A 24,716-nucleotide genomic window follows, 5' to 3' on the forward strand; every position below is an offset into this window, starting at 1 on the left:
GAAGACGTCCTTTTTCCTTTCAGGCTCCCACAACTCTGGAAACAGTGCTCCGAGTTGATCCCATTGAAGGCTGCCAGCTCACAGCCTTTGGCTCCTGGCCTCACTCCTCAGGAATGCCTTTCATCAGCCAGCTCCTCTGGGCCTCCCTGAGGCCCCTAAGGCATTCTACTCAGGGTGGAGACACATCACCATGAGGCATCAAGCACGTTTGGACGTAGGCCAAGGATTTTCTGGTTGATGTTCCAGGATTTTCTATACCATGTCTCATTTTCATAAAGCGATCAAAACAATGGTTCTTCTTTGGTGCCCTGTCGTAATATATAGCTCATACTTGCTCTCTCTTGTCATGAATCAAATTTCCTGCCTCTGCTCTTTGCCTTCATCTTTTGTTTTCCCCACTGGCCCTCAATTGGGTTCCCAGGCTTGGCACTGGATGAGGCTCAGGTCTTCCCTCACTCTCCTCCTCATTTCTCAGAGAAGCTCCCAACAGTTGGAAACAACTGGCTTTTAATTTTTAAAATTAAAGAAACTCAACAAAGGAGGTGATGTCTGTTAAAACACCTATGGAACCAGAAAGGGCTGGCCGAATGATCCTCAGGGGCATTCGGAGTGTGATGGAGCGGCAGGAGCAAAGGCTCTGGCATTTGACCTACCTGGGCTCCACTCCCAGCTCTGCTATTTAGCCGTGGGCAGGTCACTTGACTTCCTATGGGCCTGTTTCCTCAACTGTTAATGGTGGGAGTAATGAGGCATGAGGCAGTAGTAGTGGGAGAGGAGCGGAGAAAGGAATTGTGCAAATGCCCTTTATAGAGAGTAAAGGGGCTATTACTGCCACCTCTCAGGATAGACTGTCAACAAACCCCTTAATCCCCTAGAGATCAAAGGTCACAGTGAAATGAACAGGCCACATAGTACACCTGAAACTAATATGCTATAGTAAAGTCAACTATACCTCAACGATTTTTTAAAAAAGAGTTAAGAAATAAATCTATACATCAATGGTCAGCTGAGTTGTGATAGGGGTCCTTGCAGGAGCCCCACAGAGCCTAGCAGGTGGCCGCCAGTCAGTCTGTGCCTCAGGGTGCTTAGCTGTCCACCTCTCAGAGCTCAGAGGAAATTCAGAGAACCCTTAACACCCATCGGATGTCCCATCTCAACTCGCCAACCCCAACCAGAAGCTTCTCTTCGTCTGTCCCCTGGGAAAACTCTACTTGGTGCTACATGGTGACCTAAATGGGAAGGAAATCCAAAAAAGGAGGGGATATATGTATATGTATAGCTAATTCATTTTGCTGCACAGTAGAAAGTAACACAACCTCGTAAAGCAACTATACTCCAAGTTTTAAAGAAAAGGACAAAGTGCATTCTTTTCTCCAAAGAAGCCCCAACCCAGAAACAGCTTTTCTGAAGAAGCTTTCTCATGCCAAAGCTCCGTCAGGCTCAAACTGAGAGGACAGCCTTCTCCCTCCAAGCTGCCCCCCACCCTAGCCCCATGCCTCCACCAGGCTTAGGGCTTGAGCTCTCCTGAGAAGAGTCAGACACAACTGAGCAACAGAGCATGCACGCAGTGTAGCCACAGACTGGAATCACTAGGAGGGCTTTTTTAAAAGTACTGCTGCCTGAGCTTCGATTTAGACCCATTAAATTGGCATTCTGGAGGAGTGGCCCAGGCCGGCAGATTTTTTAAAGCACCTCAGGTGATTGTATTCTAATCGGAGGCCAGGTTGAGAACCAGAGCTCTAAAGCTATTATCTCCATAATTAGAGATCAAGGTTTATTAAATAAGCAAACAAAAGCTTTGAAGTGCTTTAAAAGCAAAAGAGGGAAGGCCCCCAGGACTATGGAGGACCTCCTGGGTGCTGAGCCCTGAGATGCATATTCACACCCATGTGAATATGGACAAGCAGCTTTCTGGAGAAACTGCAGGAGGAAATTCCTGGGGAGGGGGAGACAGCCCTACTTCTTACCTGTAGCTAAAAAACGTCTTTCCTTCCAGCTCTCCTGAAGTCTGTAACAGGAAAAACTACCCCAAAAGATATTCTACTAAAAGTGTGTGTGGGATGAGTTGGGGTAATGACAGGCTATGTTTACATAACCAGCATGAACCCCACCCGTCCCCAGAATATGCATCAAAAACACAGGCAGTGTCTCATGTTAACAAGACATGTTTGCAGGCTGAGGACATGACCTGGCTCCTTCGACTTAAGATGTTTGAAGGCAGCTACATTTTTTTTTTCCTTTGGCTGTGCCATATGCCCTGTGGCTTGTGGAACCTCACTTCCCGGACCAGGGATTGAACCGGCGCCCTGGGCAGTGAAAGCGTGGAGTCCTAATCACTGGACCGCCAGGAAATCCCACCCTCCCCACCCCCTCCAAGGCAGCTACATTCTTGAAGCAATGGTTTCTGTTCCTCCCTTCAAAACGCGGGTCCCCATGGCCCCCACCCACTGAGCCTTGCCCCACCCTTTACAGGAAGAGGGGCCTCTGTGGAAATTCGAAGTCACTTCCTTCCTTACCATGTCCTTAAAGCCCCCCAGGACAGCGGCAGTGATGATGCCCAGGAAGAGGCCAACGATGTTGAGGATGGTGGCAGACCAGAGCAGGTGGTAGAGGTGGATGATATCCTGGCAGCTGCTGACATCGATGTACTCGTAGTAGCCACCAGTGATCTCTACCCGGCTGGAAGGGGAGAAGGGCACCCAGTCAGTCGCCAGGGAGCAGGCTGTCCCCCAGGGCTTTGGCTACCATGCAGCCCAGTGAAAAGACAGGGGGTCACGTGGGGCACTATCATAATGGACACGGAAGCCAAGAATGCACTTGGGGATAAAGATAGTATAATGAATCAAAGTGTCACTGCTGTTTATCCCCCTCCCCCAAACCCCTCCTATCTGCCAGAGAAATACTTGTTACCATCGCTAATTTTAATCCTAAATGGGAATTATTAATACCTGCTGTGTGCAGGCACGGGGGCTAAGCATTTTACAGACATGGGTTCATCACATCTGTGCTACTATGGCAGCTCCTAGTCAACAGGTGTCTATTAAAATTAAGTTAAAAATTCAGTTCTTCCATCTCACTAGTGAAAGTGAAGTCGCTCAGTCGTGTCTGACTCTTTGCGACCCCATGGACTGTAGCCTACCAGGCTCCTCAGTCCATGGGATTTTCCAGGCAAGAATACTAGAGTGGGTTGCCATTTCCTTCTCCAGGGGATCTTCCCGAACCCAGGGATCGAATCTGGGTCTTCTGCATTGTAGGCAGACGCTTAGGCACACATTAAATGCTCAGCAGCCACACTTTTAAGGGTCATGCTAGTGGCTGGTTACTATACTGGACAGAGCATTTCTGTCATCACAGGAAGTTCTATTAGGCAGCACTGTGAATCCTTACAATATTTATGATGTAAGTATTAGTCCCCATTCCCATTTTACAGATGAAGAAACTGAAGCACAGAGAGGTTAGGAACTTCCTCAAATTGTAAGCAGTAGAACTGGGATCTGAATTCAGGCTTCAATGATTTCAGTATTTCCTTTCTCAAAACAAAATGAAATGCCAATAAAGAACATCCCAATAAAGTACTAAAGCTGAGTTCCTGCACAAAATCTGAATAGCGCCTCCTCAGAGAGACCTTTCCTGACCACTCTGTCCAAAGATAATCCCCCATCCAGCCCCATCATTCTCTAGCCCACTACTTTCTATGAACTGAATTGCGTCTCCCTCTGAAACTCATATATTGAAACCCTAACTTCCCAAGTGACTGTATTTGGAGAAGGGCTTTTTAGGAGATAATAAATTAAGGTTAGATCATAAGGTCTAAGGTACAGGATACTATTAAGTGCTCAGCTGTGTCTGACTCTTTGCAACCCCATGGACTGTAGCCTGCCAGGTTCCTCTGTCCATGGAATTCTCCAGGCAAGAATACTGGAGTGGGTTGCCATTCCCTTCTCCAGGGGATTTTCCCAACCCAGGGATCAAACCTGAGTCTCTTGCATCTCCTGCACTGGCAGGCGGGTTCTTTACTACTACCGCCACCTGGGAAGCCCCTAAAGTCTAAGGGTGGGGTCCTAATCCGATGGGATTGGAGGCTTTTACAAAAAGAGGAAGAGAAATCTCTCCACACACTTGCACACACTGAGGAAAGGTGTTAGCTGTTAAATAAATTAAACAAAAGTTCCTGTCTTTCTGGACGTTGCAAAGTAGTTTACAACTTGGCCACTGGAATCAGTAATGAATCTCAAACACTGATTCTTAAACTTACAACCAAACACCCTGGCATCAGTATGGTTGTTACATGCAACTCTCCTGCTATAAGAACACCAAAAATGAAAAAAAAGAAAGAAAATAAAGGTTAACCTCCAAAATGAATCAGGGAGAGATTATTCACACAAGACTTTTAAACTTTACAGGTGAATTATCTTAGAATTCTGTAAAACCAGTGTATCTCTAAAGAATTGAAACCAGTGTGGTTATGGGACAGCCTGTGTCAAAATCATCTGTGTTTGTATATCTGTGTGCCAGCCTGTGTGTGTCAGTGTGTTATTCGTGGGTGCCTCTGTGCGTCTCTGTGTGTGTGCATGCATCTTTGAGAAAGAGATGGTTAAACATGCAGACTCTGAGGCCCCGCCACTGGGGGTGAGGCTCTGGGATTTGTGTTAACTGAGTTCATTGATCTTTGAGACCCACTGTGTTAAACAGTAAGCTTCCACAGTGGAATTTTAACAGTGTTTCAATTCACCAGAATTTGAACTGGATTTCAGGATTTGGGGGAACATAGCTGGACACCGCCTGGAAGCATACACTGAGCGCCTTCTATTAGTGGGCACAGTACTCAGGCCTGGGGATGGGACAAGGAAGATACACAGATGACTTACTGCTCAAAAAGGCACCGCTCTACAAGGATGCTCCCCTTTACAGGGGAGCCCTGTGTGGAATGGTGAGTGTAGGGTTGTAGGGATGCAGGGGAGGTTTGAGAATCAGCTTCTGACTTCTCCCAAGTTATCTTTGAAAGTAGTGAAGTGCTTACATCCTAATACACCAAGGGCAGGCTGGTAACACCTGTAGATATATAGATGGGCAGTACAGTGAGCAGATCTGGAGGCAGACTGCGCTTGAACCTTGGCTCTGTCACTTATTTGCTGTCTGACCTTGAGCAACTTTCTTAACCTCTCTGAGCCTGAGGGGTTTCACAAGTGAATGCACGAAAGTAGTATTCCAGCACAATACAAGTACTCTAGCAGTACTCTACCACCTGAACACTGTAGCTGTTTTATTTCCCTTCCAAGAGCCAGCCTCTGGCAAAATGAGTCAAACCCTTGAATTGTGTTCTTAAAAGTAGTGATGCTTTATAAGGACACAGACCACAACATGGGGCTTGGTTAGTAGTTCGTTGAAAATATTCAATAATTGTAGAGAATATATGTTTGGTTTCAGTTTGAGCGGGTTCAGCAGCTACTATGTTATTTTTACAGAGCCATGAAGCAAAAGAACATTAATACTAGATCTGGTTAAGGGTTTAGCAAATTAATGTGGTTTGTTTCTGTTTGAGATTCATGATTCCATTTGGTTCAGTCTTGGGGCAGAACTTCCTCTGAAATTTCATCTTTTGTATTCTCACAGCTCCCACCGTCAAATTTTCATGACTGCAAAGTCTCCTTCCAGAGCCCACCACAGCCTGCTTCAGCTTCCCAACACATTTAAAACACTAAGTCATTCAGCTAATCAAAACCCTTCCACAGCTCTCCATTACCTTCAGGAAAATGTGCCCCAATTCCTCAGTCTGCCATGATCCGACTCCAGAATGGAATCCACACTCCAGCCAGGCTGGTCCTCAGAAGCACCAAACTAGCCAGGTGGGGTAGTTATTCCAGACCTTTGTTCAGATTTCTCCCCCTGCATGGGAGGTATTGCCGTCTGTTCTCAGCCTCTCCTGATCTCTCCCACTGCACAAAGCTTCCACACACTGGTCTCATTCTTCAAGGACTCCAGTGCCCATTCATCACCTTTCTCCTTGGGCTCCCACAGCCTCAGTCTGTTCTTCTTAGTTCGGCACTTTGCATATATCAGTAATGCAGCTATTCATTTGATCCGATGTTTACCTGGAGCCTAATTAGAGCTGAAGCTGCAACCAAGGCCAAGGTGGACATGATAGCTCCATCTAAATTCTAACCTCTGGAGGGCAAGGTTATCTCTTACACTTCTGTTGTGTCTCCCTCACTGCCTCCGAGCTCAGTGAGAGAACTGTTGTGGGTCATCAACAGATACTTGGGGAATGAGTAATTGAGTTCAAAGACAGATCATTGCATTGATCATAAGACTGATTACCCAATCTGGGCTTTCACCCACTTGCTCTTAACTTGCTGGGTATATCTGGAGAAACAGATAAACTCTCTTCGTTTCAGTCCCCACTCAATAAATTAGGAGGCACTGGATCTTGGATAAAGCCACAGGGCATCCTTCTGCTCTTCCATAAGGGCCTGGAATTATTCACCAACTCCCCATGGACAGATAGAGGCTGTGTGCCACCTCTGGACACATTTCTCCACCTCCCCATGATCCCCCGGTAAACTCAGTTACTTAAGGGCAAAATGTTATTTTATCAATATGTATTCTTCTAGAACAATCCCTGGCACATAGTAGGAGCTCAAGAAAAAGTTCGCCCAAGGGAGGAACAGATGAAAGCGAGCTCTCATCTTTCATTTTATTACCAGTGGCGGCAGTTCACAAACCACCCCCATGTCCTTTCGCTTCCTGTCGGTTACACGACAAAAACCAGTGATATTGACTTGACCTCTCCAAAGCCGAGGGAAGGCTGGAAGGCAGCCGCTGAGGAGCTGTATCCTAAAGAAACCGCCTTCCTGCATAGGCTGAAACAGAATCATCTAGGTTTGGTGTTAAAACCTCACTGCCCCTGACGTCAAAGAAGGTCTGTGGCTTCAAGGGGACAGTAGAAACTCTGTTTCCGTAGTGCCCTACAAATGACTGCCTGATGTTTTTGTTTCCACTTTTTTTTTCTTGGCCTCCTTTCCAGGAAATGGACTGGAGGAGCTGGCAATTGATTAAAAATAGGCTTTGTGTGAGGAAAACAAATATGCATTTGGCAAAATTAAAGTCTCTGAGCCTTAGAAGGCTTGCAGCTAGCTATATTTAGGCTTAGAAGTTAGGTCTCCTTCGAGCTGGCTGGGAAAAGCCTCAGGTCAAGGAAAATCTTTTCCTTATATTGCAGGATCATCGCCTCTGAAGTCTCACAGCCTTGGTTTCTGATTGCATGGGACGGTTTCCTGATGAAAAGCTCAGGAAGTGCTCTCCCGGTGGCTTTGCCCTTGGAATCTCAACGTTACAGACCTGGGCAAGGACTCGATGACCGCCTGAAGCTGGTCTCCAGACATCAGGTGGGTGAGCAGCATTTCCAGCTCAAAGGCCTTTATGAGCAGTACCCACACCCCGCACCCCACTCTCCACCCGTAGCCCTCTTAGTCGCCTGGCCCAATACTTTATATTCCTGAAGAAAAGGGTGTTCCTCTTTTTGATCGTTTCCAATACATGTCACTCCCTTGTCATCAGGTTTTTGAATTGAGCCCAGTCCTGTGCTGGGGCCTGAGGATACAGATAAGATGAAGTCATGTTTGCTGCCTTTAGGGAGCCCAGACTTTTAGCAGAGCTCCTCATAAAATTTCTTTAGGGCCTTGAAGACAACCCTGGCATAACTTGCTTTAAGAAAGCCACTGATTATGAAGTTCAGATTGACAGGAAGATTAATTGGGCTTGAGTCTCCACTTTAAAAAAAAGTTCACCTAAGGGCTCAGCTAAATGGAAATTAAAGCAGGATTTAGTTTATTCAGACCTTTTTCAGAAACACACCTAATTGCACAGAGAAAGGTGTGCCCGCGAGGAATCACTTGTCAGCCCTCCCAGCCCGCCTCTTCTCACCTCCTGGGATCTCAGGAGGCCTGGGAAGGGAAAAAGGAGACCTGGCCAGAGGACAGGTTGTCCAAAGGAGGGAAGAGGTAAAAAGAGAGGGGTGGACTGAGCAGGGGGAGGGAGGCAGATAGGGGAGGCAAGAGGAAAGATAGTAAAATAACCCCAAATCCCCTAGGACCTATTTTACATTTCTTTGATCATTTTTGGAAGGATGGGCTCAGGAAGTACAATTATAGCCAGCTCTCCATCACCGCTAAGGAGGGAAGTCCTTTTCAAGTGTTAGTTATTATTACAACATGAATAATTGAACCTCCCAGATAATCCCCAAACCTCATTTGAGTCTTTCAGTTTCTCTTCCTCCACTGCCAAATCTTTTAACAAAATGAGACCAGTGCTAGCAGAGAAAGTAAACAGGCTGGGGTGAATCTCTCTTCTCCTCCTACTCCCCCTTCCCCCTCCCCTGCCTCTGGTCTTAATCCTCCAAGTGAGAAAACTGGTCCGCCAATACCAAGAGTAAGGAGTGTGAGTGAGGAGCAGTGCATCCATCTGACCCCTCTGGATCTAGCTTCATCCTTCTGCCAACTCCTCCCTTCCTCCCTTCCCCTCCTCAGCCCCCTTGCACTGAGAGCTGGAAGAAAACACGTGCGTGACGTGCAGGGCCATTTCCTTATGTTCTGCATCACGCCTTCACACACTACTGTCTACTCCACCTTCTAAATTCCTCTTAGAAGTACTCCCTGCTTTCCACCAGCCCCACAACAACTTCATCTAGGCTCCATTCCCTTTGGCCTGGACTCTGGCGTGGCTCCCTCGCTGTCTCCAGCCACTCAACTCCATGCGCCATGCTGTACCGTTCAGTGGCTCCCAGTTGCTTACAGGGTCAAGTCCCAAAGCATTCCTGTGGTCTGTATATGACTAGGGCTCTACTCCTCACCTCCTACTACCTTGTAAAACCACCCCCACTCCACAACTGCTGGGAAGACCCTCCCCATCTCCACCCCTAGTTTAAGTTTGCTCCTAACTCCCGTCTTATCTTTTAAGCCTCAGCTCCCACATCCCCTCCTCCTTGACACGCCTCCTCCCCCCCCCCGCCCCCAGCAACTCTGGCTTCCAGTCTTTTGTGTTGAGAGGTTCCCCAGTACCTCCCCAGATCCCCACCACACTTCTCACACTAGACTGTAATCAATGGCTCATAAGTCTGTCATCCCTGCTGGCCTACAAGCTCCTCAGCAGGACTCTGTATTTCTGGCACCTAAATGTGTTTTGAAAGAGAATAAATGATGTTTTAACATTGAACAGTAGAGCACCAGAGTGGTTGTAGCAGAACTAGCACCACCAAGCCTGCTCCTGCCTCAGGGCCTTTGCACTTGCTGTTCTGTTTGCTTGAGATACTCTTTTACTCAAGTATCTACTTGGTTGGCCCTCTGGCATCATTCAGATCTCTTCACAAATTTCACCTCCTCAAAGAGCTCTTCCTTGGCTCCTTTTATCCAACATGGTACTCACACTCCCCACTTTGAAACTATTTACCTATCTTTCCTGCTTCATTTTTTTTCATGGCTTTGATTGACACCTGGCATGTTACATATTCATGTGTTCATTGACTATCTTCCTTAATAAAATCTAAGTTCCATGAGGGCAAGGAATTTTTTTTTTTTTTTTTTTTGCTCCTGCTGCTGAATCTCCAACATCTGGAACAAGGCCAGGCACAGAGAAAATGCTCAATAACTGTTTGTTGAATGTTGTTGAACTTGGACTTAGAACTGGCTGTGAACCCTCCCTCTACCATTGTCAAATTCTGTGTGACCTTGGACTAGTTGTCTGTTTCCTCTGAGCCTCAGTCTTATCATCTGTAAAATGGGAAGAATAATTGTACATAAATCATGGGTAAGAATGAAATGAGATCAGCACTTTGAAAGTACTTACTTAGTATGCTGCCTGGCACAGAGACGGCAGGTAACACCTGTCAGCTGAAATCCATGGACACACCAGTGTCTTCTGCTTCTCTGATCCCTACCGTGCACCCTTCCCCCACTTAGTCCTTCTCACCACCAGGGGCTTGGCACTCACTTGCCGCAGTTGTAGAGGTCACAGCAGAAGCAGGTGTTGCCCCGGATGCGAGGTGTGCAGAATCCACGGCTGAGGTGAGGGCAGTTCACCTGCGGACACACAGCAGTGAGCAGGTGAGCTGGCGTTGGGTGGGAGCAGGACCCTCTGGGATTGGCAGTGCGAGCTAGTGAACTGATGGAGACGGTAAGGATGGCTGTGAAATGAACACACCAAAGCACAGCCGGGATGGGGCTGGGCGGGCGGCTGGCTGATCTCGTGCATGAGGCAAGTCACTGTGGAGCTGGGCTCACATCCAGCCTCAGCCACAGCCCTCAGCACCCCATCCCTGGAGGGTGGAGATGGAGAGGAGGAAGGACGGATGGAAGGGTGGACAGAAGAACAAATGGACGGTAGGAAGTGAGGCTATGAGGGGGAATCAGGGTACAGGAGGAAAGAGGACCACATTGGGGAAGGAAGACAGAGGGGCGGTCACATGCACTCTGAAGTACACTAGTACCTCTCGAGCTGCCTGCGTAAGGTTCCTCATAACCCTCGCGGAAGGAGAATTTTTGGTTGAGGAACTTATGACCTTATACAGGAAAAATAGGGTTAGGGGGACCAGGGTTACAAGTGAACCTATGGAAGTCATCATTCATATTTTTACAGTCACCAAGGTAACACAAGAATGCGATCATGATGAAATCAAGAGAATAACAATGACATTTTATACATCTCGAGTTTGCCCACAAAAAAGGAAAAATTAACTTCCATTTACCATCTTTTGTTTGTGAGAAATCTTCCAGGCTACCCTCCCCCCAGCACAGGTGCAACGAAGTGCTTGTAAATGTGTTTTGCTGTGTTACAGAGGATACGGATGGTAAACAGGCACTTATTTTATATTGGGTCCTTCATCCAAAAGCTCAAGCCTTTCTGACACACTGTCGGCACGTGCATCCTTCTATTCCTTTCTAACCCGAGAATAGTTTGGAAAAATAGTGAATTGCTGATCAGGAAAGGAAAATGGGGCAAGTGGGTGGCAAAGTCACCATGTAAGTACTTGCCCTAACGCCTTGGGAGCAGGGCCATACCTTTGCCGGCCTCCCCAGGCACCGTTCACACTGGATTTTAGGGAGAAGGCTTCCCCTAATGCCGGTCCATTTTATGGAATGCAGTCACCACTTTACACCCACTTCTCAGCCTTTTCCAACAATCACAAGTTTACCATTTTTCTAACTATTCTCAGAGTGGGGGTTGATTCATAATGGCACCCCACTCCAGTACTCTTGCCTGGAAAATCCCATGGATGGAGGAGCCTTAGTAGGCTGCAGTCCATGGGGTCGCTAAGAGTCAGACACGACTGAGCGACTTCCCTTTCACTTTTCACTTTCATGCATTGGAGAAGGAAATGGCAACCCACTCCAGTGTTCTTGCCTGGAGAATCCCAGGGACGGGGGAGCCTGGTGGGCTGCCGTCTATGGGGTCACACAGAGTCGGACATGACTGAAGCGACTTAGCAGTAGCAACAGAGAACCAAATGGTCGATGTTGCTAGAAGCATACGGTAGAGGTTCATGTTAAAGGGCTCTCTGGGTTGGGGAGGGGTGGTTGTGAGCTGAAATGAAAGCTCTCCGAGAATGACCTGAAGCCTCACCTCACCCAACTGCCCACAGACTGCCTCGGCTTCTCCATGAGGTGACAGGGACCCAAGGAGAGCTGTGTGGGGTGGGAGAGATAACACCTCACGTGTCCACACAAGCATCATCAGACTGGTCTCCTGGGGGTGTCAAGAGACCAGGGGAGTCAGGGCCAGGCCGACAGCTGCCCCAGAGCCTCAAATTGAAGCAGGCTTCTCGATGACCTTCATTTGGCTCCTGACCACCGCCACCACCCCGCCCGCGTGTAAGACTCAGGCTCTGCCTCCCGGGTCCAGGCCTACTGCCTTGGTGGGCCTCCCACTTTACTTCCAGCTAGACATCAAGTCCAGGCAGCTGAACTATCCTCCGCAGATGTGGGGAATGACCTGCCTGTGGCCTCTGTACTCTCCTCGGTCCCTCTCAGGATCAAAGCCACACACAGAGAGGCTGCCTGTTGGGGTCAGAGGGGCAGCCTGTGACCACAGAACAAAGTGAATCTGATTAGGCCTCAGGACGTGCTAACCTATGACCATGGTCCCATTAGCACCTTGCCTTGAACTGAACCACTAACAAATCAACTAAAGACACCTCACAGCAAGCTGCAGGCCTCGGGAAGAGAGTCAAAGAAAAAGGGTTCTAGGCAGAACAGGAGACTTTTCCCAAAGGTAAGACGGGTAACCCCATTCTGGCTCTTACCTCCTCAGCTTCCTTCTGAGATGTCTTGGGGACATAGTGGCACCGGTTAGCATAGAGGGGCTTCAGATCCTGGAAAGGGAAACAGCAAACCAAAAGGCTTTGGGCTTTGGAAAACAAAGCGGCAAGTGCTCTGATGGGTAAGAAAAGATTTGAACACACACACATCCCAGAGCAGGTAGTGTTGGGTTAATTTCTGTGAGGATCAGATAAAAATGTTCTAATAACTACTTTCTATTGGGCCACTTAGTTAATGAGAAATTAGGAAATTGATTGAGAAATGTGTTTCTTAACATTTCCTATCTGGTTTTCTTTTATTTCTGTCTTTGTCTCTTTGCAAAGAATCCCCAGGGAACAGGAGTCAAAACTCCAGGTGATCACGACATGACCCTCTGCAACAGAGGGAGGCCAGCTCCAACAATGAGGTCTCATCACCTGAGGACAGGACCAGGGCAGGCTGATGCATCCTCCCTGTTGTCATTGCCATAGCTTTTACAGAAGAAGAGCTCAGGAAGCAAATCCCAGGGGGATGGGCAGCCACGGAGCCCACACTAGGTTTTAACTCAACTGAACTATGAGCCATTTTCACTCAACTACACAGATTAGAAAAAGACAGTGAACTCCAAAAATACCGCTAAAGCCCAGGAAAAGTTGACTAGCCCTGCTGGTTTGGCCAGATGCCTGTGAGGGAGCTCTCAGGCATGGGGCGAGGAGGGGAGCAGGGTGTGCATTGGGGTGGGACAGACAGATGCCACCCAGTGCTGCCCAAAAGTTGGCAGGCAGGGGATGCTGCCCAACTTTTACAGGACACTAAACATCCCCTGAGTGGGAGGGGCCTTCAGCCAAGAGCAGGTTAGCACAGGATCAGCAGTTTACACAAACTGACCTTTGGAAGTGGGCCAAAGCACCCTGGCAGAGGGAATTTATCTATTGCCCCATCCCAACTGAACCCACTTCTCTCACCACTGCCAATCATCCTGATGGCTGCTTGCCCCCACACATGTGATTGAGCATCTCCTGTACCTGACACCCATGTGCCCCCTGCCTCCCTGCCTGCCACCCCGTCCAGTTGCTTCTACCTAGCTGCTCTGTGTTCTCAAAGTATCCTGCCCTGGGGCTCAGCCTGGAGTCAGGCTGGAAGGCATGAGGGTTCTCATGGTCACGAGTGGCAGGGTTTATTGTCCCCATTTGGGCAACGGTAGAAGTAGTTATCATTCCGCGGTTGTGGCGGGGGCGAGGCTCGATGTGCTGGTTGTAACCTCCTGACCTCCTGGTTCTACTAAGAGCATTCAGCTGCCAACTGCCTAAACGAAGATCGACGTGTGTGTGTGTGTGTGTGTGTGTGTGTGTGTGTGTATGATGGTGGCCCGTGTGCTGCCTGTGGCTGCCCTTCTGCACTGAGGCCCCAGGGAAGGAATAAGCCCATGTGACTGGCAGGTAAGAAAAGGCCACTGAGCCGGCCGTCAGCCTTTTATTTATGTCTGAAGGGCGAGCAACGGCCAGTCTGAGCGCTGGCCACCAGCTGCCTTCCACTGAGAGTCTGAGTGCTCAGGGCCAGGCCCTTCTCAGGGTGCCTTCACGCCCATGATTTCATACCGTCCTCATGTTACCCCTGAGAGGTAACTAAGTTCCTAGTACGTCCAGGTAGAAGAGAAGAAACTGCCACAAGAAGGTGACGTGACTTTCCCGGCTAGTTAATGGCTATCTTCAGGGAAGGGAAAGGAAGGAAATTGGAGACAAGGGAGAGAAGGAATGAGACGCATTCAGAGGGCTGTGTCAGAAGGCAGGTGAAGCTCATATGCCCCTGAGCCAAAGGACAGGGCACCGTGGGACTTCCCTGGTGGCCCAGTGGTTAAGACTTGCAGGGGCAACACATTCAATCCCTGGATTCCCACATGCCATGGGATGCAGCCAAAAATTAAACAAAAGGACAGGGCACCATGAGGTTAAAGGGGCTCCACAACAGGAAAGGCTGGTTCTAACCCACCCAAGCAGTGCTGGAGTCCAAATGTGCCTTTCATTCAAGCTGACCAACAGATATCACCATTGATTAATAAAGCCTCCTTCCTCAAAACTTCACAGGGTCATGTCACGTATGGAAGTAAAAAAAAAAAAAAAAAAAAAAAAAACCAGAACTGGGTGTCAGTGAGGACTGGTAGATGTCTCAGGACAGGTACAGTATAGGCAAAAAGGTTTTCTCAAAGACTCATCCAGCTTTACCCCAAACCCTTGAATCAAATGCTCTACTGCAGGCCACGACCAGCAGGAGGTACAGATGACCTAGAGTCAGAGGCTGGAAGAAACTTCCAGTAAATATAACTTAGATTGTTCTTCCATTGCATTTTGGCTAAGGCCACCAATCAAAACCTTTTGGAGTTTAGAAGTCAGGGAAATGCAAATCAAAACCACAATGAGAAACCATTTCATACCTGCTAGGACGGTTAGAATTAACAAGTCAGCTAATAATAGGAGACTGGCACACTCGGACACTTCCAGTGCAACTATAAAATGATGCAGCCACTTTGGAAAATTGGCAGTTCTTCAAAAGGTTAAATATAGTTACCATATGACCCAATACTTCGAATCATACACAAAGAAAATGAAAACATAGGTCCACAGAGAAACTGGTACACAAATGTTTATAGCAGCATTATTCATAAAAGCCAAAAGGTGGAAACAACCTGTATGTCCGTCAACTGGTGAATGAACAACCAAAGTGTGGTATATCCATACAATGGAATATTATTAGGCCATAAAAAGAAAGGAAGCACTGACATATGGTACAATATGGATGAATGTAGAAAACATACTAAGTAAAAGATGTCACAGAAAACCACATATTATATAATGCCATTAATATGAAATGTTAACTAATAAAGGGAAATCTATAGAAAAAGAGAGTAGATTAGTGGTTGCCTAGGACTTGGAGGAGCAGGCAGATTAGGGAGGTGATAGCTAACAGGTATGGAGGAGGCAGTGGCACCCCACTCCAGTACTCTTGCCTGGAAAATCCCATGGACGGAGGAGTCTGGAAGGCTGCAGTCCATGGGGTAGCTAAGAGTCAGACACGACTGAGCGACTTCAGTTTCACTTTTCACTTTCATGCACTGGAGAAGGAAATGGCAACCCACTCCAGTGTTCTTGCCTGGACAATCCCAGGGACGGGGGAGCCTGGTGGGCTGCCATCTATGGGGTCGCACAGAGTTGGACACGACTGAAGTGACTTAGCAGCAGCAGCAGCTAACGGGTATGGGGTTGTTTGGGGGATGATGAAAACCTTCTAAAATTGATTTGGTGATAGTTTGCACATATCCATGAATGTACTAAAAGCTCTGAATTATATGCTTCAGATGGATAAATTAGATGAGATGTGAACTATGTCTCAATAAAGCTGTTTAAAAAAAATTAGAAGTGGGAAGAGGAGGGAAAAGGAGGAAGCCATTTTAGCTCATGATGCCATGAAAATCTACCTCAGGCTTCTTGGCCACTATGCCTGTGTTGCCATGGAGACTGCCTCGGAGTGAAGAGTGCTTGTCAAATGGGGATAATCATGCCTGCCCTACATATCTCACAGGATGGTTGTGGGTCTCAAATGAGATAATAGATGTCAAGGCACATTGAAACGCTAAATTCACCACACAAAAACAATTATTGTCATTAAGATGGCGCCTGTTGGAACAAAACAGCACACAATACTATGAGTGACTACAAGCATGCTACAAAAATAGGTATATATACTCAGAGGGTAATATGTGAAAATTGCCTATGTGATAGAATCGCTATTTTAGGGTGGTTAGGGTAGTAGGAGAGTGGATGTCACAAGTTCCTGTTGTGTCATTTGCCTTTTCAAAAAGAAAAAGATGGCTGCTCTCAGCTAAAATAATAAGGGATGGATCTGATACAGGAACCAATGTATTCTTGGCCCCAAAAGAGAACTGGGCAAAAAACCTCTCTCTCCCACCCCATACTTTGCCCCTGCCCAGAAATGGTCTCCTTACACAGCAACACTGACTATGTGAATTCCACTAAGCTTGGCAAGTGAGGGACTGACTCTTAAATTTGGGAGGAGAGTCCAAGAACAAGTTGGGATTAAAACAATGTTGCAAATCACCCTTGCCCAGATCCATCCATACCCAGGACTCTCCCTCAGGCTAACCTGCACTGTTAGCCAAAGACTGAAATGGAATAAAATATCATTGATCCACAGAAGATCCACAGAATATTCTGATTCAATTTTTCTCTAATTCACTTGTTTTAGAAAATACACAGTTCCAACTAGTTCATAGGATGTTTTCATTTTCTTTTTTATTTATGGATTTTTAATTGCTTTATGTTTTCATTTTCACTGTTGGTTCAGTTGGGGATAGAAATAAGTGTCTGAGTGGGTTGTGGGGGCTCACTAAGCAGCTTAGCTCACTCTTGCTTGGGATTTGTGGGCCAGATCAGGGCCACGCTATGACCTCCCTAGGACTATTGCCTTTTGCAACTCCTTCCTCCATTCAAAATATTGAATAGGATGTTTCATTTAATTCTTTGTTATGACTGCATTGGTATAAAGACAAATTTCTATTACATGTGAAAACTTTGTTTTTCTTTTTTTTTTTTTTTTTTTTGCCTAAAAGGTCATCATTTTTCCTCTGATTTGAAAATAAATTATATTTTTCTGGGACCCTATAAAAGTTCATGGTTGTGGGCACTGTGTCTATTGAGCCCAATGGAAGAAGGTAGCCTTGGGCCAGATTAAGAAAGCACAGAGTGAGGGGTGAGGGTTCCTCTAGCGGGGCCCACGGGAAGGACCCGAATCCCAGGTTTCCCTGAGAAGCACAGATTTGGGTTTCAGGCCTTCCTCGAGGCCTAGCTTCTCCAGAATTTGAAGCACTTGGCGCCTGAATGCCAGGACTGGGATTGTTCTGAAGACTTTTAGTTCTGGGGCTTTCTCCAGACCCCAATCACATCACTCCTCTCCAGCTATGAAGACAGCAATGTTCAACGATCCTAGAAACGGTGTCTGGGGGACTTCCCTGGAGGTCCAGGAATTAAGACTCTGCGTTCCCAATGCAGGGGCACACGGATTCCAGCCCAGGTCAGGGAACTAGATTCCACATGCTGAAAACAACGTTTCTGTCCTCATGGGCCACTCTTGTTGCTGCTGGAGATGGCGAGGGGAGGTCAGCTACCAGGGCTCTCTCCCTGCCTCCTCACTCCCAATGCCAATTCCCTGGCCCCAATGCCCTTGTCTTTGACTTTTCCAAATCTCAACGACCTCCAGCCCTTCCCCCACTGGGAAGCCCGGCCTGACCCAACGTAAACCACTCTGGCACCTAGAGTTCACCCCCTCAGCTCAGCCCCAGTTCTGTAGTGCATTCCGTGAGGTCCTCATGTTGACGTTACCTCCATGGGACAGGGATCCTGTCTTCTACTTCTTCCGCACCCCTCACAGCCCTCAGCATACACCCAGCACACACCCGCTCGATGAAGCCTCCTTGTATTGCACACTTACTTTAACCCCAGACTAAAAATACTCACAATGTGTCTGGCAGCAAAGACCCCATCAACTATGGCACAGCAAAAGGCCGCAATCACACCAAAGCTGATAAAGACGATAGAAGCCACCAGCTGTGGGGGGACAAAGCAAAAGTGTCTGTTAGCCTTCCATGCCACCCCACGGGGAGGCCCTTTTCAGTAGCATGACTGGGAGGGGGATGCAGAGAAGGGGCCACTGGATTATATCCTACATTTTCAGGGCAAGCTAAGAAATTTACTCCGTGAGTCAGTGAGTACCCAAGGAAGAGGAGGCTGAGGAATCAGGCTACATGGCTCTTCCACTCTGAGACTCAGACCTTTGACATCATGTTGTCCAATCCTATTTTATTTACTGTGGAATTTGAGGCTCAGAGAGGGGAAATGGTGTGTCCCAGGTCACTGGCCAGGCTATGGGAGAGCCTGTGCCCGCCAACTCCTAGTACAGTGATCTGCCCAACCCCTCATGACTCTGAGGCCCCACACAACCCGACATGGCCCTGCATCACAGAGGAAGGAGACCACACAACTTATGGCTTAGATGTCAAAGACATTTTACAAGGGTTGCAGTCTCTGAAATTGATCAATTCTGTGCAGTCAATACAAAAAAATTCAAGTACAAAAATTGTTTGCTGGAACTAGACTGCCCTATTCTCTGATCATGTTAGGTAACAGAAATTTTCCTAATAACGTGTCTCCATTACAAGGGTAATACTACAATCCAATGAGGAGGTAGGCATTTCCAGGTATTTCCAGGGTCGGGAGTAGGTACTGCCTGAGCCCACCATCTACCCTTGTGAAAGTGTTAGCTGCTCAGCCGTGTCCCAGTCTTTGCGACCCCAAGGACCGTAACCTGCCAGGCTCCTCTCTCCATGGGATTTTCTAGGCAAGAATACTGAGTAGGTAGCCATGCCCTCCTCCAGGGGATCTTCCTGACCCAGGGACTGAACCCAGGTCTCTTGCATTGCAGGCAGATTCTTTACCATCTGAGCCACGTGGGAAGCCCCCACCTGCCCTTGTTGACCCTCAAAACAACACTCCTTGAGGTGCTTTTGTGGGGGAAGGGGAGAAATAGGATGACATTAGGCTGCTCTCCAGGGATAAGACCCATCTCAACAGGCTACGAGGAAATACAGATCTCCTTTGGGAGTCGTTCAGAAACCTTGTCCCATAAATCTCACTTCACAGCAGTACAGAGGATTGGTAAATAATGGATGAACGATGTCATGAAATTGGCATTATTAGCTATGCTATGATCAGCTCTACAATTAGAACTCCCCTGTTATTTTGAATAATTTAAATCCAAAGTGCAAACACAACCGGCTGTGGGAGAGTCCAGGTGACATGGAAGAAGAGGACTATGAGAACTCCCCTGAGGCCGACTCCGCACATTGCTGGGGGAGAACATATGGTTAGAGCTCTCTGTCCCTGGAGCTACTACGTTATCTGATTAAACTTGCTGTTAAATAGACTCCATTATCAAAGTCTAGATGCCATGGAGACTTGTACTGGGGAGCCTCATCAGTCCACCATCTGACCACTCACCAGGCCTCTTGATTTACAAGCCTATAAAACTGCAATAAGCTTGCAATTCAGTCTGTACTTTCTTCTCTTGCCCTCTACGAAGCCTTCTCAGGCTGAAGCAGGAAGACACAACAGCTTGCCCTTGCGGGGCCCCATTTGGACAGAGAATTTGGTGAGTTTTACCTCCCAGTATATGCCCATCCTTCCTCTTCACCTCATCACCCAGGTAGCTTTGAACCAAGGGTCATGGGACTATCGGAGACCAGCTTTGTAATTTTATTTTGTCTTCTTGTGCCCTATATGTATTTGTTCTGTTAATTCAAGTCCCTTAGATGAAAATCTCAGGCTATACATCAGAGAGGGAGGGATAAGGGTGGCCACTGCATGCAGGAATCAGAGTAGCAAAGGCACCCCAAGTGAGGACAGTGGCCTGACTGGCTACGCTGGTGCACTCATTCACTGATGAGGGGAAAATCAAAGGGGAAGATACAGATTATTCTATCCTTGTGACTTAAGGAGATGAGCTGGGCAACTGAGCGAGCATTAGGCAAGGTGAGAACAAGTCCCACACCACAGGGTCGCTTTACAACAAGTTTCCTGGAAGCTTAGGGGAAGGTAGCTGTTTCTTTCGTGGTCCAACGTGGGCAACCTTAGGAAGTGTGCTACCCGTCCACAGAAATGTTGAGCTCTTGCAGATGAAGAGGTGGTCTGATTGCGTAGCCACGGAAACTCACCATCTGCCGTTTGTTCTCCACGAGGTTTGATCCAATGATTCCAAGGAACGATCCAAAGCCAAGCTGTAAAGCAACAGGGCGTGGATGGTCACAGGACAGGGTTCAGGATCGCACAAAAGAACCTGCCAAACCTGTGCGGTTGTTACGCACACAAATACAGTATGAGCTAAAAAAGCGTTTCTTTCACCATTTACCAATCTGCCCCTGTAGATATGAATCACACCTAAAAAGAAACTCAAGTGCCCGAAAGCTAAAAGTAAAAGTCAACCATAGCTTTTCAGAGCCTGCTGATTTCAATTTCCATATCCATTACCTAGCATGTGACCAGTGAGGCAGTCAGAGTCGGATAACGGTGAAAAGCACGAATTATATTCTGATCTTTATCTTTTCTTTGAAAAGAGACCTTCTACCCTGATGCACGAATCACAAAATAAAGGTTGGAAATAGCAATTTTTGATGCATCTGCCACACGAATCAAACCCAGGAAGTACTTTAGAAATCAGCAAGCACCTTAACCTAGACTTAAAAAAAAAAAAAAAAGAACAATTTTTTGGAAAGCCTGTATTTGTGGTTGACCCACTGCAATTTATGTGAGCACTTCTTCACCTCTTCTTCCATCTCTGCTTCATTTATGGACAGAAAGCATTCATTAAAGGGTGAGCAGAAATGGCAGTGTAAAATGCTGAGAAACAATCTCCCTGTCTTAGCGTCTGGGATGATGGCTCGGAGTAGCAAATCCCACTTCGCTCTCAGTTCTGACATTAGTGGACTGAGTCTGCCAGTCTCAGCTGGGAACGATCACTAACTGACGGCCGTTATCAGGAATGAAAGTGGAAGAAGTAAAATGTGGTGGGAATGGACCAATAAATCTTAACGCAAGTCCAGTGGTGTAGTTACATTTCTCTTGTGCCTTACTAATGATCAGGCTTTCCATCTGCAGCCTTACTTTGGCTCACAGGGGTATCTCTCTCAGCCTGAGGCCCCCCAAGCCTTACACCAGGCTTGGACATCTAAAGGACCCAAAGGCTGGGCAAGAGCCTGGTGGGACAGTGTAGGGGGACTGGGCGCTTGCCTCAGAGACCCAAGGAAGAAAGAGATTGAAGGGAAGGAATGAATACAAATTTCCAAGGCTCATTCTGTAAGGCCACTCAACCAGCAGCCCCTCTTGGGAAATGCAAGCTGAAGAGCGTAAGGATGTATTCCATGCCATCCAAGACCCTACAGAGAACATCCTCTCAACAGTTACTCTATGCCTGTCTCCTACCTGGTCTTGTTTGAAATGTAATTAAAATGCGTTGTAATAAAAGTATAGTGATTACGGACATCCCTGGTGGTCCACTGGTTAAGAATCCACCTTGCAGTGCAGGGAAAACAGGTTTGATCCGTGGTCAGGGAACTAAGATTGCACATACTGTGTAAGCCTGGGCACCATGACTAGAGAGCCTGTGTACCACAACAAAATATCCCATATGCCACAACTAAGATCAGACATAGCTAAATAACAAATAAATAAAAACTTTAAAGTACAGTGATTAAAAGCTGGTCATCAGACTAGCCTGGCTTCTAAACCCAGCTCTTCCCCTTGTGTCTGCAACCTCGAACAGACCGACTGACCTCCCTAAACCTCAGTTTCCTTAGCTGGAAAATGGGGACCATCAAAGTGGCCGTCTTGCAGGATTTTTTAAGGATTAGCCAGGATGCTACAGTCAAAGAACTTTGCACACAGCCTAGCACACAGCAAGTACTCAGTAAATAGGAGTTATTGTTCTAGCGATTATTATCACTTTTTAAAAAGACATTTAACTTTTGAGCAGCTCTAACCTGATTTGAGCTGGGAAATCCTATCATTCTTTGCTCTATTTCAGAAGAGTTTCATATTCTATCTTATCTGCCCTTCCAATATGTTCACAGTTTCTATTTTTTCAGGAAGAATTCCATGAATAGTCTGTGCTTATGACACTCTGGGCCATTTGTGGAGATTGAAAGAAAGTCAGAGGCAGCTTCTTACAAGGAAAATAAGTCCTTTTACTGAGTGGTTCATCAGTTTCCACAGATATTCACTGAAAGTCTCCTGATCCCCAACGACAACCTTTGCCTTAAGACAGGAAACAAAGCAAAGACACTCACTTCTGCTGACACTCAAATAACTCTCTGATGGCAATACCGGAAGAGGCGGCCTGAAGCCTCATGGAATTGTCTGGAAATCCCGGGGCAGCCAGTTACTTTACCCAGTTCCCTCCCCTTTCCTTCCATTCCATTTCTATTCCACTCCAACTCATTCCATTTTCTAACCCTCACTGAGTACTTTTGTCACATAAATAAGACGACATGGCCCTTTCCCTGTACAAATGCATAGCCTAGTAAGGGAGAGAGTCTGTGGCTGAATGACCACAGGTGAGGTAGAAACAAGGTGCTCAAGAAGCTGAGAATAATTCATTTTGTATTATATCTTTGACTCTGCTATTCTTAGAAACTGTGTGGTCTTGGGCTAGTTCTTTAAGCACGCTGTGCTTCAGTTTCCTCCTCTATTAAATGGGAATCACAATGATCTCGACCACACAGGGCTGCTGTGGGGATGAAATGAGACAAGGCATGTATGTAGTGTGACCTGCATAAGCGAGGCTGCTAAATACACGGTCGTTTCCAGATCTCACAGAGGAGGGGAGAAATGGGGCCAAAGACAGGCAGAGTTCACCAGGTGGGATGCTAAGATCACCTGAGTTCTGGCTAGAAGAATTCACTCATCTGGATGATGGCACTAACTCGCCAGTGCGCCGCTAAAACTACTTTACATATGAAAAGTATTTGAATTTAAAGAAGCACTTGCCCTCCATGTTGATATGAGTCCCATTTGCTAGACAGCAAAATGGAGGCCTAGAGAATTGTCTGGGCTTGTCCCCTCTGACAGCAAGTTCAGGCAAAACCAGGAGTAGCCCTCAGATCCCCTGACTAACAGCTGGTGTTCTTCCAGCCACACTTTGCTGCATTTGTGGCAACTGTGAGCAGAACAGTGACCTTTGCCACTGCCCACTCCCCTCAGGGAAGATGCTCTCTGCAAGGAGGGAGTGAGAGATCCTATTTGAGAAAGAGCTGAGGCAGTGAAAGCAAAGGAGGAAAAAATTCAACAGAATTTCCTGCAAATAGGCAGCAGCGTCTAATCAACTGTTTGCTCCCCAGAGGCCTCAGAGAGGTAAGCTCTATGGTCCTCCCTCGAGAACACTGAATCGTGGAATGTTTCAGACCTTTGGACCTCCATCTTGACTCCCCATTACCTGAACAAATAACCAGCTTGCTTTGTTTTGGCTGCTCTCCAATTGTAGGGGAAAAAAAGACAAATCATTAAAAATCAGATTCCAGGGTTCTTTTTAGACTGCACCCATGCCTATTCCCATCCTGGAGATGAAGCTCAAAAAGATTAATCATTTGATAACTTTTCATTGGACAGCTACTCTGGCAGGCTCAGTACTAGACTTGTGATTTGGAGGCCAGGAAATGAGGTGGGATACGATACCAAGACCAATGAGATAGCCTCAAGGAACTATAATTAGGTAATGGGTCTACAATCCCATTCTGTAATCCTGAAATCAACAAAGCTCTTAAAACCAAAAGGCTTTTTTGTAACTAACTTGGTGGCAAAGCCTGACCTCAAACTGCTGTGAGGTTATTTTATAATGTTTATCTACTTAGTGTAAAAATTCACAGTTTACTGTAGAAAGATGAAGATGCTTGATTACTGGGTATATCTCAAGACTCCACTGGGATGTTAGATAATATTGGGTTGGCCAAAAAGTTCATTCAGATTTTTCTGATGCTTATGAAAAACCCAAATGAACTTTTCAGCCAACCCAATATATGACAGATGCACTGTATTATCTTTCTAAAATATAAAAAATAAATAAATTTGCAAACACAGCTGGCCCAAGGGTTTAGATAAGGGATTGTTGATGTGTATAAACAAAGCTAAATGAGAATATAGCCCAACATCCCACAAAACAGAATGTGACTAGTTTTCCAACAATTATGAGTAGAAAGAATCTAAGGTAGGGAGTTCAAAGATGGTAGACACAACTATGGATCCCAGTAGCTGAGAAATGTGCCAGCTGTCTTTAAGATAGGATAGAAAAGAACATTTGCATAAACAGAGAGAGAGAGCACTGGGAGGACGTCCCAGCCCAAGTAATGTTCGGGGGACTGTGAATGGACAATTTTGGGAAAAGAAAGGTGTGGGAGACCAGGCTGACGGCATCTTCAGAGAGCTTTGAATGACAATGCTAAGGAGGCAACAGGAAGCTAGTGGAGGGCTAGTCTTATCAAGCAAATCAAGACTCAAGACTCATCTTTGAAACATACTTACTGAACAAGGAATTTTATCTTAGAATGATCTTATATTTTAGAAACAGTTTCAAACAAGAGGTAAAAAAAATTTCTGCCTCATTCACAATGCTGCTGCTGCTGCTGCTAAGTCGCTTCAGTCATGTCTGACTCTGTGCGACCCCATAGACGGCAGCCCACCAGGCTGGTGACTACAAAACTATTTTGTGGCTACAAAACCACAAAATCCCACTGTTCAGAGCTCCTTGTATTTCCTGAGCATTCCAGTTAGTCAAACTTTTGTTGGATTTCAAGAGTATTCACATGTGAAGCTGAAG

General features: G+C 46.7%; 1 protein-coding gene across 3 annotated transcripts in view; it reads right to left on the reverse strand.

Moving 5' to 3' along the window:
* TMEM255A (transmembrane protein 255A) overlaps positions 1-24,716 on the reverse strand; it is a 47,976-nt gene that overhangs the window by 12,544 nt on the left and 10,716 nt on the right. The window contains exons 3-8 of one of the 3 annotated variants that reach the window (NM_001083721.1): positions 20,068-20,130; positions 17,816-17,905; positions 12,293-12,361; positions 10,481-10,552; positions 9,985-10,073; positions 2,517-2,679 (exon numbers count right to left, since the gene is read on the reverse strand). In NM_001083721.1, the coding sequence (NP_001077190.1) occupies positions 2,517-2,679; positions 9,985-10,073; positions 10,481-10,552; positions 12,293-12,361; positions 17,816-17,905; positions 20,068-20,130 (546 nt within the window). The remainder of the gene's footprint in view (positions 1-2,516; positions 2,680-9,984; positions 10,074-10,480; positions 10,553-12,292; positions 12,362-17,815; positions 17,906-20,067; positions 20,131-24,716) is intronic. The other 2 variants (XM_005227466.5, XM_010821370.4) reach the window with 2 other exon arrangements.

This window comes from Bos taurus, chromosome X (genome assembly GCF_002263795.3).
Source record: "Bos taurus isolate L1 Dominette 01449 registration number 42190680 breed Hereford chromosome X, ARS-UCD2.0, whole genome shotgun sequence".
Classification (NCBI taxonomy): domain Eukaryota; kingdom Metazoa; phylum Chordata; class Mammalia; order Artiodactyla; family Bovidae; genus Bos; species Bos taurus.